Here is a 15,597-nt window from a genome sequence, read left to right as displayed (position 1 = left end):
GTGTTTATACACAAAAACCTACATTAATGAATGATTATAAAAGTAGAACTATCCTGTGTTTTGAACATAATACTCTGACAAGTAATGATAGAATCTTAGTGAGAAGTGTAAACAATAGAAGCTGATGTCAACATTCAGAGGTGATTATAAATATAGATTAAATGATTATAAATAGTATCATTGAGGACAGACTCTTTAGTGGAAGCTGTGGGGGCTCTTAAAAGAGCCTTTGATGCATTGAATGCTGGTCTACAGATTTACTTCTTGGCCTTCTTTGCTGCTGTTTTCTTAAGTGGAGTTTTTTTCATACAAATTTTCAAAACATCCTGACAATTAATAGGCTACAAAAAACTTGAAGTCTGTTGAATTTTATACTTCACATTAAACAAAAGTTTAATGACTTTTGCAGATGTATGTAGTTTACATATCGATCATAAGTCATAGACTATTTGTAGAATCAGTATTGACCTGAGGAAAAATAACTCCACCATGTTCGAAGGTCTGAGCTCAGCAGAGGAGAATTAGATTAACTTAATTGATTTGTGTAAATGTGTAATAAACACGTTCTACACATTGAAATACTAAATATAAAACCAATCAAGCAACAATTTATTATAAGGATATTGTTTGTCAACAACAACAACAACAACAACATTGATTCAATATAGACTTTGTAGATTTGATTAGTTTCTCAGCTTCTACTTTGGTAAGACAAGTCTATTTCAGAGACAGTAAGCTGCTCTCCACACAAACCCAAACTGATGTGATTTATTCAGTACATATTAACTTGTTAGATTGTTACATCGTACTATTTTTTACTTTAACTCTGTCCCTTTCTTATAAAATGTATCATTTGGTCTGACCTGGAGCTCAAACCCACAACATCATCTGTGAGTCTCCGTGTGTTTACCTCCAGAGAAAAGTCTCCGATTAAAACTAAACAAATCAAAGTATAAGGTTAATGTTTGTTTGGTTCGATCAACGGATGCCTCTGTGTATACTATCACAATTTTAAATGCTCACAGGTCTCATTAAGACACTTTAGGAGCCGAAATGTGACGGAAAATCCCCGCGTGTTGTCCAAACAGAGCGGGTATCATAGAGGTTTGAAGCCTGCTGTAATGAAATTAAAGAGACCTCGTCCACAAACATGAGCTGAATCTGAAGAGATGAAGGTTTTCTAACTGATGCGGGACGTTTTTTCCGTTTAAACTGATTCTCTGTGTGAGTTTTATCCCATTAAAGTTGAAGATAAAACACAAAGTGTCGCCACATTTCAGACAGGAGGAAGAGCGTCTGTGTGGGTTGACTCTTCACGGTTCTCATGTTCCCTATAAGTCCCGCCTCCTGTCGGTCTTCTCCACACGTCCAGTGAGAGATCAACATGGCAGAAGAAGCTCCAGCAGTACCAGCTCCGGTGGTGAAAACCCCGAAGAAGAAAGCGGCTCCCAAGCCCAAGTCTGATGGACCCCCCCTCCCGACGCTCATCATCAGCGCTGTGGCTGAGTCCAAAGAGCGCAAAGGTGTGTCTTTATCGGCCGTCAAGAAGGCACTGGCCGCTAAAGGTGTGGATGTGGTCAAGGCTAACAAACGCATCAACGCCGCCGTGGTGAAGCTGGTAACAAACGGAACTTTGGCACAGACTAAAGGCAGTGGTGCCTCCGGATCTTTCAAGCTCGCAAAGAAAGAGCCCAAAGCCGCCAAACCAGCAGCGAAGAAGGTCGCAAAGAAAGCTCCAGCCAAGGCAAAGAAGCCCGCAGCAAAGAAAGCTACACCCAAGAAGACTCCAGTCAAGAAAGTAGCAGTCAAGAAGTCCCCGAAGAAGGTAGCAGCTAAGAAAACCCCGGTCAAGAAGGCAACCAAAAAGCCTGCTGCTAAGAGTCCCAAGAAGGTTGCTCCCAAGAAAGTGGTCAAGAAGACTCCAGTGAAGAAAACTCCAACAAAGAAAACAGCAGCAAAGAAGACTGCAGCCAAGAAGGCCAAGAAGTAAATCTGTAGACCAGCATTCAATGCATCAAAGGCTCTTTTAAGAGCCCCCACAACTTCCACTAAAGAGTCTGTCCTCACTAATACACTGATTAGCTATTTTTTTTAAACAAAAAAAAACATGTAATACATATTTAGAAGCATCAAATCGGCGTTTCTTTTTAACATGGTTCTCTGAAATACAGAAACACGAGCACATCGATTCAGCGCATGTTACCGTGCATCTTGGTCGACTCAATTACGCATGGCATCAAAGACCCCTATGCTGCCCCAAAAGCGCCTGTGTGGAACTTACTCCTTTGTAACCACAAAAATACTTAGTAAAATATTACAGGGGCGTTAGTACATTATGACTGAACAAGATAATATACAACATATCAAAAGTAAAACATGAGAATTGGGGGGGGGGGTTCCGAGTGTCCATAAATATGCCTGACATATGGGCCCCACATACAGAAGAATGTTGAGGGGTAGGGCTCAAATTCACAAATAGCATTTTTCAAAATACTTAAATGTGTTCATGCCTGGAAGTAGGCCTACTCCATTTCCTTATTTTGATCAGTTGTCATAGTGTGACGGAGACTGCAGTCAGCACACACACACCGACACACACACCGACACACACACCGACACACACACACACACACACACACCGACACACACACACACACACACACACACACACACACACACACACACACACACACACACACACACACACACACACACACACACACACACACACACACACACACACACACACACACACACACACACACACACACGACAAACTTTTCCCTCTGCCAGTGCGCCTATAATCACTCAGTAAATCCCATCCTCCTCCTTTCCCTCTCCGTTTCATAGCGCGAACAAGGGTGCACACTTGAGAGCTCTATTTTTGTTTTTCATCCATACATATATATGATATATGATATTGATTCATAGCGTTCTTACCGTTGGTGCGTTTCATATGTGCTCCACTGTGTCCCGTTTGGGTGCCAAACAGAGGCGGCCCATTTCCGCATTCTAAATAGGCGAATGCGGCGCGCAATAGTAATCACGTGATTGATTGTTTAATTAAATGTTTGTTTACAATGTATTGCATCAGATACATTGTTGTGGTGTGAATAAAATATGGATTAAAATGTTTAATCTAGTGATGAGTAGACCACATGAATGAACAGGTTAAAAATCGCTCATTCATGAGAAAGTGTGTTTTGTTTAAAATGTTATGTCATTCATAACGCCCAGTGGGAGGGGCTTCTTGCTTTAAAAGATGGCTGCTTGCTGCTTTCAGTCTAGTCCTGGTAACAGAGGAGGTAATGTGTTGGAGACTTTCTTTTTGAAGTGCAGTTTTATTTGCTCGCTCATGTGGAATTTTGTTTTTGGAAGACTTTTGTTTCGTAAATAGTTTAAATACATTTTTTCCTGTTTTTGCATATATATATTTTTTAAAATAAATATCTGTCACTGCACCTTGAGAGGCCGGCTAAAAATAAAACACATCAATTGCAGTCTTCGACTACGCCTGTGTTTTTAAGATTTTTGAAAGAAGACCATGTCACACATATTATATTTCATTGTTTTAATATTCAGTCATTAGTTTTTGAGAAGAGGATGTTGTTAAGGCTTCCTGTGTTTTGCATGGTCGTTGCTGTCTGAGGTGCTGAAATGACACCTGCTGGAACACGCTGTGCCATTTGCTTTATTGCTCTTACTTCATTAATTGCTGCATACTAGATACTTTTTATTTACTATTTTTGCTGAGTAGATGGATATATATTGATTCATGACAATTTGCTCCTAATTGTCAGTTAACATTTCAGACTTTAGTTTCAAGTCATCTTCAGTACAGCATTATGTTCCTTTTGTTGGTCCCATGGTTCCTACATTTTGTGTTGAATTTATAGTGATTTGTGTTTTATACTAAAACAATATAAAATGCTTATTATCCTATTCTATCCTCTTTTTATAGTGTGTTTTATTAGACTTGAAAATCTTGGTGTTAAGCCTTCGTTTACAATGATGTAAAGCAGATACAATATGTTACAATTCACTTAGCAGACACTTTTATCCAAAGCGACAAACATCAGAGAGTAAGTACAACACTAATCCAGTCACTGAAGCAGTGGAAAGTAATGCGGGGTTAAGTGTCTTGCCCAAGGACACATCAGACATGTTGATGTGGAATATCTGAAAGCAGAAGCAAACACATTAAATAATAATCGGGGTGGGAGTGTTTATCAGAATATCTTTATATGCATAAATTGTGGCTGTAAACACAAAGCATCATCACTGAAAGTTTTAGAGAATGAGTGTACTTATAGAATCATTTGGGTACTTTATCAGTATTTTTGTGGTATGTGTGTTTTCTTAAATATGTTGTTGAACCACATCAGTAACGTTATAACCAGCACTTGTGACTGTGTGCTCGTTTTATTAACACGGTTTCCAATATACACAGCCCGGAGGTAAACAGCATAGAGGCATTGAGAACAGAACAGCAACTAAAAGGAATTTCTAGCAACAATTCTCTTTTGTCATGGTAAGCCCATCTATCATAGTTTAACACAAATTCTAACTATATCGATTACTTTTTCAGACATGATTGTCATCCAATTCATGTATCACAGGTAATTGCTCTTTTGGTTTAGTGTGGGTGGCTCTTAAAACAGCCGTTGTGTTCGTTAATGTGTGTTATATTTCTTTTTTTTTTCCAAGACTCTGAAGCTGAACACTTTTTTTTTCTTTCACTAAAAGATTGTTAGCAGTTGTCGTCATAGTCATGTATTTTTTAAGATTAAATTTAACAAGAAGAAGGAGCACAGAACTCTGTGTTCTATAAGGTTCTCAGACAAGATTTAAAGAACCCTGAATTTGGATTTGGAAGTACCCACCCACATCATCCTCCCATCCAGGAATAATAAATATCTATGTACCTTTTCTCCTTTGCGTAATGACCCACACCACCTTCCTTCACATACATATCGAGGAATCAGAGGAAACAAAGAAGAGCTCATCAATCTACTCAATAGCAAAAACATGTCAGTCGCCTCCATAAATGAAACACTTCTGCTCAGTACATCTCGCATCAGCATCCCAGGTTACAACATCATCCGAAAAGAACGCTAAACAGGACATGGAGGAGGAGTCGCCATAGACTTTCATCACAGGAACTCAACGGAAATGAATATGTTGCAATAAAAATTACAATCCATTCACATCATCCCATCACAGTCTCCAGCATCTATTATCCCCCCGGAATAAAACCCTCAGCTCCTCTGCTCAAAGCCACGTCCGAACCCAGCCACTCTCTGATAATGGGCGACCTCAATGCCAAACACACAGATTTTCACTGCAGGAAAACAAACACAAGCGGAACAACACTCAGAGAGATTCTACAGGACACAAACCTATCAATAATCAACACAAATGAACCTATCTACATATCCACTCAGACCAGCAAAACACTCATTCTGGACCTCATCATATTCATCCCCAACCTGGCAACAAGATTTCACAGTTTCTCCACCACAAACCATCTCTCAAGTGACCACCTACCAGTTCTCACCACCTTCTCCTTCCATGTACAATCAATCACAAAGACAAAGTACAACTACAGAGCAGCAAACTGGAATACCTATAGATCATTTATAGAAGAAAAACTCAAGCTCATCACCCCAACTCCCACTCCCCAGAACCTGGATCAACATTCAACACCCATCAGCCACCTACTCACCCAAGCCAAAGAAGAAACCATACCCACAAAATCTCCCAAAACCCCAATGCAGTCATTACCACCACATTAGTGATGTGTCATGCTCAAAAGATGCGGCTCTGAGAGCCGATGCTTTGTAGTGAATCAGAAGAGCAAACTCTCATCAAGTGAGAGCCGGCTCCCAGTTTTTTCCTTTCACTGCTTAGCTCTCACAGTGGGTTAGCCCCAGCTCTGCTCATGGCAGAACTTTGTTTTGATTGGCCAGCATGGCCAGTAACCGTGCAGAAAGTAAAGGAAATGGTTGTAGCTCTTTGTTCAGCCATGGACCGAAAATTTCTAAACCTGTCTGAAGGCTCTTTGATAAAAGAGCTACAGGAGATGCTGCTAGGAGAAATCTTACAGTTCATGATGTAATGGAGGTGAGATCCTATCTTGAGGATGGTGGCAGGCCAAGGCCTCAGTCTTCCCACACCTGGTGAAGGTGATGGAGGGGAGACTGTGTATTGTGGCAACATCTGTTCCTTCCGAGAGAATCTTCTCAAAAACAAGGCAGATACTTACAGTAAGAAGGAATGGCATCAGCCCATCCAAGCTGAGGCACCTATTCATAATGTTTGATTAAAGAGTTCTGGTTCTGTTCTTTAGATTTGTTTGCAGTTTTTTGTATTTATTTTGTATTTGCATTTTTGTATTTGTGCAATTAAAAAGTTTGATTAAAATATTTAACAAGAGCAAGAATGCTTTTGTAACAGAATAAATGGGTTTTCAACACACAAACCATTCATTTTTGCAAAGTTAAGCTAAAATATGAGGCTACAAAAGATCATAAATTAAGAGCCGTTTGGGAGTCAAAAGGCTCTCTGAAAAGAGCTGAACTTTCCATCACTACACCACATCTCCTCCATCTCATCAGACACAGAAGAAGGCTGCGCAGAGAGTGTGTGTGTGTGTGTGTGTGTGTGTGTGTGTGTGTGTGTGTGTGTGTGTGTGTGTGTGTGTGCGTGTGTGTGTGCGCGTGTGCGTGTGCGTGTGCGCGTGCGCGTGTGCGTGTGCGCGTGCGCGTGTGCGCTTGACTACTCCACACAGCGAGAAAGGAACAGGTGTCGATCAGCAATGCTCTTGATAAATATATTTTCTCAAAATTCTTGTGAAATACCTCGTAAAAGTTTTAAAATTGTTGTAAAATACCCTATAAAATGTATTAGAATTCCTGTAAAATGCAATTTGAATTAGGTTAAAAGGCTTGATATTTCATCTTAAGTCTTAGTGTTTAAATGTTCGTAAGACAAACAGTGGCGTGCTGCAGAGGTATCTTGGTGGGTTAGTCTTCTCCTCCTCTATGATTGGCCGAAGAGATGGGTTTTTTTAGCTCCATGAAGATACTTTATTCCCAGGACAGACATTCTTTCTTGTAGGGTCATGAGGACAGAGAGTTTGTGAGTGTATTAATTGCTGGTGTAAGTAAGGAGTCTGAAGCACCTTTTTATAGCCAGATTTTGAACGACTTGAATTTTCCTCAGTTGAGTATTCCCTACATTGCACCAAGCAGGCATTGAGTATTCAAAGAGCCATCTTATGTAGGACTGGTAAACTCATAAGGCTGTTTCAGGTTTTGCTCCTCCATATTTTCTGCAAAGTACCTTCAGATGCCTTCAGTCTCTTTATTGCCTCTTTTTCAATAATGTCAATGTGTGCAGTCTACTTCATATTGTGATGAAATGTAACACCCAGAAATTTTGCTGTGGGGGTAACCTGGGGATGTTCTCCATATAGTTTGAGGTTTATTGTTTCATTTTTGTTTTTGCATGGGTGTTTTGAAAAGAGCACGCATTGAGTTTTTGAAGGGTTTAATTTCACTTTCCACATATTTGCCAACTCTTTTATCTCGTTTATGCTTCTCTGCAGTTTCTTGCCAGCATAGAGAGGATTTTTGGATGAAGCCCAGTAGCAAAGGTCGTCTGCAAATTGGGTGGGTAGTAAATATCGCTAATGTAGATTAAAAACAGCAGAGGGCTAAGAGCTGAGCCTTGGGGCATGCCGGCTTCTGGTGTAAATCTGGTAGAGGTTGATGATCCCACTCTCACTGTGATCTCTCTTTGATTTAAAAAACTGTTTAAAAGCACCACTGTTTGTTTGGGGAGTTGTAAATTACGATCAAGAAGTCTGTAAATGAGCCCCTCATGCCACATCTTATCAAAGGCCTTTTCAACATCAAAGAAAACAGCGATTGTCACCTCTTTTTTATTAAAACCTCTCTGTACATCTTCTGCCAGCCTTAGCATGTTGTCAGTAGTACTCATTTTCTTCCTGAATCCTGCCTGGTGGACCCCCAGGGTCCCTATGGTGTCAAAGTGTGTCTGGAGTCTGTCAGCCAGAACTTTTTCTAATAGTTTTCCGAGATTGCCCAAGAGACTAATAGGCCTGTAGTTGATTGGCAAGTGGGGGTTCTGCTGAAGCTTCTTTGATGAGTCGATTGTCCACTTTGTCTTCTCCGGGGGCTTTGGTCTTTAGTCTTTTGAAGTGCTGCTGGAGTTCCATTATTGTGACTGCTTTGGTTAGTTGATGATTGGTTTCAGCGATTACATCTGTTTTGTAATCTGCGTGTCATGATGGCTGTGCGTAACCTGAACCTCAGTGGCTTCTAGCAAATGAACAAACTCAGACTGACGGGTCACTCGCAGGTGACACAGATTAGTAGGCTGATTAGAGGCCAGGGGCCAGATTCACGAAGCCTCCTAAATACTAAGAGTTACTCCTAGTGAAGAAAATTCTTAGAATCAGACATTTTCTAAGAAATTCCCCTCAAAGTTAAGACGAGATCCTTGTAAAGATAAAATTTATTCACAAAGCATCTTAGCCCTTAAAGAGAGCTCCTAAGGTCTAAAACTGTTAGGAAGCAGTGAGGAGGACTTTTAACAGGATGAAGCGTTTCTCACGCTGAGGAGAAGAGGGGGAAATGTTCTAAAAACACTGCGTAACGAATATTATTTTTGACTGATAGTTGGGCCGAACAGACTAAAATGATTTGTGCAGACATTTCAATCCATCTATGACTTTTTTCAATGCAAAGTGAGACATGTATGTTGAGTTCTATTTCGTATAGGCTTCGCCCTCTAAGGCTATCGCTATTGGGTTTATCCCTTGCGCACCTAAGCAGCACTGAAAGAGTTGTAGTCCACACCCACCCACGAGGTGGGCCCCACCCACAGTCCACCTCCCCGGTATATAACCGGCTGAGACAGTGTGATCTGTTCCCTCTTCAGCGCTCAAGTGGGCACTGTCAACAAGTTGCATAAGCACAAGATGTCGACGATTCGTGTTTGTCCCGAATGTCGTACTGGGTACATCATGCCCACTGACCACCATACTCTCTGTGAGTCCTGCCTCGGGCCGAAACACGACAGACTGGCTCTGACGTCTCGGGAAACGTGCAGCTTCTGCTCGTGCCTTCCCCGTGCTGAGCGACAGCGGAGAGCGGACGCCTTCACTGTGGCCGCGGAGCCAGTGTGGCAGGTGGGGGAGTATTCGGTGGAAGGGGCAATGGATATGCTGGATCCTGGAGAGGAGTCTGAGGATTCCGCGTTCTCCATTCAGGGATCCATGGTGGGCTCTCCCATCCCTCCCCTCTCCCAGTCGGGAGGGCTGGAGGATGGCACTGACGCCGACACCGCAGCTGATCACCCAGGCTCCCCTGGGGTTCAGGCTGTGGCTGACACCCACCCGCCGCCGCTGGTGGGAGGTCTTCTCCGGGAGCTGCCCGGGATCATACGGTCGGCTGCAGCCCCTAGGGGTCTCGTGGTGCCGGTGGCCCGGGAGTCCGCTCCTCTAAATGAGATGGCGGGGGGAGTTTCCCCTCCTCCGGGAGATCAGACAGGATCCAGTGTTGCCACGGTTCCCGGCTCTGATTCCTTATCAGGAGGGGGCTGCCATAACGCTCCACCTATGCGTCTATAACGAAGGTGGAGGGCTTCATGTTGGAGGCCAAATTGACAATTTTTTGGAGTGCGCGCCGCGGGGGCTGGACGGCATCCTGTCCCCCCGTCAGACCAGGACCGCCTGACGATCCGGCTGACTGATATGTCACATCAGTGAGCCTATCAGGCGTCTGCGGCGGTGAACAACATGTCCTTGCTGGCGCATTCGTTGTCAAAGTTGGCGGTCCAGTCGACCACCATGGCACCGGAGGAGGCGTTGGAAATAAGGAAGGCCTCCAGCACGGCTCTGTCTCTCTGCGCCACGATTGCAGTGACCTCTGACCACATCGCGACGTGGCAGACACAGGTGCATCGGCACATCTGGCTGCAGCAGTCGGCCATCCGAGAGGCTGCCAAGAGGGAGCTCCTGGAGGCACCCGGGAGGGGTTGTTCGGGCCCACCTTCGGTGCCATGGCTGACGGCCTACGGGTGGCAGCAGAGGAGGCGGAGACACTCCGTCGTCATGCGGGTTGGACCAGACCAGCGACGAGCTGGCGGTCCGGTGCTGACCGGAAGCAGGATCATCGGCAGGGCAAGCCGCATGCTGCTGGAGCCGCTTCACAGCCCGGTTCGGCCCGGCATGCGCAGCCTCCTCGGGGGGGCCATCGCAGGCAGCTGCGACATCGAGGGGTGGGAAACGCCCCGCCACTTCCCCTGCAGGCCGTCCAGCGAAGCAAAACTGGCGGCGCTGACGGGGTGGGGGGTGTTTGTGGTGTGTGTTTGAATGGTAGATTTAAAAATAAATCATGTCAACACGATTACACAGGTTCTCTTCCTGATTTTGGTCAGTGTTGTTCCCCTGCACCTCCCACCATCTGTGTCCAGTCCGCTCCCTTTTTATCTAAAAAGCCGGCTGGAACGTATGAGCAGACGGCTCCTGTGTCTGCACACAGCAGCCGTCTGACACCTCCTCACTCATCTCTTCACAGAGGTGTGCTCTCTGTTGGGGATGCGGTATGCCAGGATGATTCACACAGCGTTTCCCCCCAGCCCTTTCGAGTCAGGCCCCCCTTGGGCTGCACGGGAGCTTCCTCCTCATGCAGCGGCGGTCGGGGCTCTGGCTTGGCTGACAGCCATGACGGCAGAGACACACCTTCAAAATGTGCGCCCGCTCTCAGAGCATTACTTCGAGTGGCAGCGCGTATGTTCCCTGGACAGCTGGATGGACAGACTGCTATACAGGGGTTACTCCCTGCAGTTTGCTTCTCCCCCGCCACAGTTCAACGGTGTGGTGGAGACAGTCCTGTCCTCCGCGGACGGCTGCCTGGCTCTTCGGTCAGAGCTTCAGGAGCTCCTGGCGAAGGGTGCCATCTCCAGGGTAGAGAGAGGAGAGGAAGTCCGAGGTTTTTACTCCCGTTACTTCCTGATCCCGAAGAAGACAGGAGGGGTGAGGCCCATCCTCGATCTGTCTCTCTTCAACAAAGCAATTATGGTCAGACCATTTCATATGCTGACGATAAAACGGGTGCTAGAATGTGTTCACCAGGACGACTGGTTCACTTCTATAGACCTGAGGGATGCTTATTTCCATGTTCCCGTAATCCCGAAACACTGGCAGTACCTGCGTTTCGCCTTCGAGGGAAGGGCGTATCAGGGGTGGTACTGAACTCGGCCTGCATGACAGCGCGGCTCTCAGAGCAGAGAGTGGAAGCGCTGACAGGGCTGTTACGCCGAGTTGTGCCTCGCAGCGTGGTGACAGCCCTAACAGTCATGAAGCTGCTGGGCATGATGGCGGCGGCTCATACGATTGTTCCTTTGGGCCTCCTCCACATGAGACGGCTGCAGAGGTGGTTCATTCATCTACGGATAGGGTTAGGGTTATGGTTAGACACGGGGAGGGACGTGTCTGTCCAGAGCAGTGGGGGGAGTGTGGCCGGCTCACATCTCGCTCCACATAAATGGATTGGAGCTGCTCGCTGTGTGGGAGGTGGTGCGACATTTCGCACCACTGCTGCAGACAACAGGGCGACAGCGGCGTACATCAATCGCCAGGGCGGGGTGCGTTCGGCTCAGCTGCTGTGCACAGCCCGAAAGCTGTTGCTCTGGCGAGCTCTCACCTGCTTTCTCTGCGGGCGCTGTACGTCCCCGGAGTATTGAACCGGGGAGCGGACATCATGTCGAGAGGGGGTCCTCTTCCGGGGGAATGGACCCTCCACTCGGGTATCCTTTCCCTAATATGGGATCGATTCAGAAGAGCGGAGGTGGATGTGTTTGCGGCACGTGGGAACGCACGGTGCGCGCTCTGGTTCTCCCTGAGGGTAAGGGATGACCCTCCTCTCGGGGTGGACGCGTTCGCACATCGGCATTGGCCGAGAGGGCTCCTGTATGCCTTTCCCCCCGTCCCGTTGATTCCACGCTTCCTGGACAGGGTGGAGAGGGAGGGGTTGTGCGCTATTCTCATTGCCCCAGAGCGCGTGAACGCATCGTGGTTCCCCTGCCTAGGTCAGATGACGTCAGGCCGGCGTTGGGAAGTCCCCTGGAGAGGGGATGCCCTCTCTCAGGCAGGGGGCGTGCTCACGAGCTACCCTGTGATAGGCCAGCGTCTTTGGGCCTGGCCGCTAAACGGGCGCGTCTCGTGAGCCTGGGTCTGACCCAGGAGGTGGTGCGCTCTATTCAGGGCGCAAGGGCTGCCTCCACCACGGCGTCTTATGCAGTAAAATGGGCTGCTTTTCAACGCTGGTGTGACGAGAGGAGCCTCGCCTCTGCTACGTGTCCTCTGCCTCAAGTGCTGTCTTTCCTCCAGCTACTGGTGGACAGAAAGTTAGCATTTAGCACGGTGAAGACATACGCGGTTGCTGTTTCATCTTGCCACGAAGGGTTTGGTGACAGGTCGCTGTTTTGCCACCCGCTGGTAAAGCGGTTTTTGAAGGGGGTGCGGAGGCTCAGGCCAGTGGTATGCAGCCTGGCCCCACAGTGGGATTTAGCGCTGGTTTTACGCGCTCTGGTTCTGGCTCCGTTTGAGCCCTTAGACCAAATTCCCCTTCAAATGCTGTCAGCCAAAACAGCCTTGCTTTTGGCTCTGACTTCAGCAAAACGGGTCAGTGATTTGTCTGCCCTGTCGGTGGCTCCCTCCTGTCTCACGATCTGTGGAGTAAGCAGTTCAGCTGTTTTACGGCCTAATCCAGCTTTTATGCCTAAACTTATCACCAGTTCGTTCAAGTCGCGGGTGATCACGCTGCAGTGGTTTTTTCCTCCTTCCCACACTTCTGAGGAGGAAACCACGTCTCACCTTCTGTGCCCAGTGCACGCACTGGCGTGTTATATGGCGCGTATTGCGGCTTTGCGTCATTCTCAGCAGTTGTTTGTGCACTACAGAGAACGATCTGTGGGACTCCCCCTGTCAACACAGCGGTTGTCACATTGGCTGTGTGACGCCATCACCCAGGCTTATGTCGCATCGGGAGCTGAACCTCCTGCAGGCATTCGAGCGCACTCCACCAGGGGAATTGCTTCTTCGGATGCCCTGCACGGGGGTGTGACGGTGGAAGAAATCTGCACTGCAGCTTCATGGTGTTCTCCGTGCTCCTTCGTGCGTTTTTACTTACAAGATGTCTCCAGGTTTTCGGTGTCTCACTCTGTGCTCAGTACCCTGACTGTGTAGAGTGAGGCTTATCGGCTTTCTCCTGCTGTGGGCAGTTGAGAGCAATATGGTGGGGGGTATTGTGCTTGTGGTACCTTCCAGACCCAGTGTGGCGTAGACTACATCCTGCTTTGCCTCTAACCCAATAGCGATAGCCTTAGAGGGCGAAGCCAATACGAAATAGAACGATAGTTACAACTGTAACGCTGGCCAACAGATTCTATGAGTATAGGCGCAGCCCTCTAAGCTGTGGGCCCCACTGACTCCGGGAATGGCTGAAGAAAAGTCGTTTATGGGGGAACAGATCACACGATCTCAGCCGGTTATATACCGGGGAGGTGGACCGTGGGTGGGGCCCACCTTGTGCAGCATTAAGAAAACACTGCAAATTCATATGAAACACATTACAGATGCATGCCACAAAACAATTCATTTTCTGCTTGTGGTGTTCAGCATTTTACTTAACACAAGTGTTCTGTGTTTGTGCTGTGTTGTTGGTCAGGCCTCCGCCACTGAGGATGCAGAAAGGGACATTGCCCTCACAGTCATGGGGATTTACATAATCCGTCGAAATGGCGATAGGCAGCCAGAGGATGTGGGAGTTGTTATCGAAGGCATCAAAGTCCTGAGCAACGTGGACAGCGTCATCATGGTGGTCATAATGATGTTTGGGCTCATTTATGCCCTTGATCTAAGCTTTCCAGACAACCTCAAGTACACCTTTGAGTTTTTCCAGAAGATCCTAATGAACCTGGATGGGCACAAGCTGAATACAAAGATACAGCAGCTGAAAATCAAGTTGTTTGCATGAGAGGTGAACACTTATTGACAAAGTTCATTATCGGATCTTTATTTTTGGTGACTCCTCTTCCATGTCCTGTTTCGCGTTCTTTTTGGATGATGTTGTAACCTGGGATGCTGATGCGAGATGTATTGGATATAAATCTATCCTTTCATCCTATATCCATCCTTCCTTACTCCATTTCCTAATATTTTTTCAGTTCTAGTAGATACACATTTAAATATATTTCTGTGTTTTAATATTCATTCATCAGTTTTTGATGACTGAATATTAAGAATAAGATAATAATAAGATGTGTTAGGGCTTCCACATGATTGAAGAAGGAGCGCAGACCTCTGTGTTCTATAGGGTTCTTAGACAAGATTTAAAGAACCCTGAATTCGCAAGTGGAAGTATTAACCAAATAAATGGAAAGAAAAACAAATAAAGAATTACAGTTCTAAGACACAATGGACAGATGGTGGAAGAAGAAAAGGATCAAGTAAATGGTTTTAAAGAGCACCTGCAAAAACCCCCTCTTCCCCAGTTGACCCCTTGTTCGATCCAGAGTGCAAAGAAATAGTAGAATGCCAGATCAATCTGCCTTCTCATTCACCTCTCCAGACCGCTGAAACCAATCATCCACTAACCATAGCAGTCACGATAATGGAACTCCAACAGCACTTCAAAAGACCCCGGAGAAGACAAAGTGGACAATCGACTCATCAAAGAAGCTTCAGCAGAATTTTTAACAGAACTTTCAGACCTCTTTACCCTCTGCCTTCAAGTTGGTTACTTCCCCAAACCCTGGAAATGTGCCTTGGTGTCTATAGTCCCCAAACCAAATAAAGACCCCCACTTGCCAATCAACTACAGGCCTATTAGCCTCTTGAGCAATCTCGGAAAACTATTAGAAAAAGTTCTGGCTGACAGACTCCAGACACACTTTGACACCATAGGGACCCTGGGGGTCCACCAGGCAGGATTCAGGAAGAAAATGAGTACTACTGACAACATGCTAAGGCTGGCAGAAGATGTACAGAGAGGTTTTAATAAAACAGAGGTGACAATCGTTGTTTTCTTTGATGTTGAAAAGGCCTTTGATAAGATGTGGCATGAGGGGCTCACTTACAGACTTCTTGATTGTAATTTACAACTCCCCAAACAAACAGCGGTGCTTTTAAACAGTTTTTTAAATCAAAGAGAGATCGCAGTGAGAGTGGGATCATCAACCTCTACCAGATTTACACCAGAAGCCGGCCTCCCCCAAGGCTCTGCTCTTAGCAATCTGCTGTTTTTAATCTACATTAGCGATATTTACTACCCACCCAGAGGAGAGGGACAAGTCTCCCAATTTGCAGACGACCTTTGCTACTGGGCTTCATCCAAAAATCCTCTCTATGCTGGCAAGAAACTGCAGAGAAGCATAAACGAGATAAAAGAGTTGGCAAATATATGGAGAGTGAAAATAAACCCTTCAAAAACTCAATGCGTGCTCTTTTCAAAACACCCATGCAAAAACAAAAATGAAACAATAAACCTCAAACTATATGGAGAA

At 46.0% G+C, this 15,597-nt stretch overlaps 1 protein-coding gene across 1 annotated transcript; it reads left to right on the top strand.

Annotated features, from left to right (window-relative positions):
- Nucleotides 1-1,369: 1,369 nt before the first annotated feature.
- On the top strand, nucleotides 1,370-1,990 carry LOC110002920 (histone H1-like). Its single transcript, XM_020658605.3, has one exon. The coding sequence runs from the start codon at nucleotides 1,385-1,387 to the stop codon at nucleotides 1,988-1,990; it is 606 nt and encodes a 201-aa protein (XP_020514261.2). The 5' UTR covers nucleotides 1,370-1,384.
- Nucleotides 1,991-15,597: the final 13,607 nt, after the last annotated feature.

Source organism: Labrus bergylta, chromosome 8 (assembly GCF_963930695.1).
Source record: "Labrus bergylta chromosome 8, fLabBer1.1, whole genome shotgun sequence".
In the NCBI taxonomy this organism is placed as follows: Eukaryota; Metazoa; Chordata; class Actinopteri; order Labriformes; family Labridae; genus Labrus; species Labrus bergylta.
Note: the sequence above shows the minus strand (reverse complement) of the source record. Positions and strands in the feature narration are given on the sequence as shown.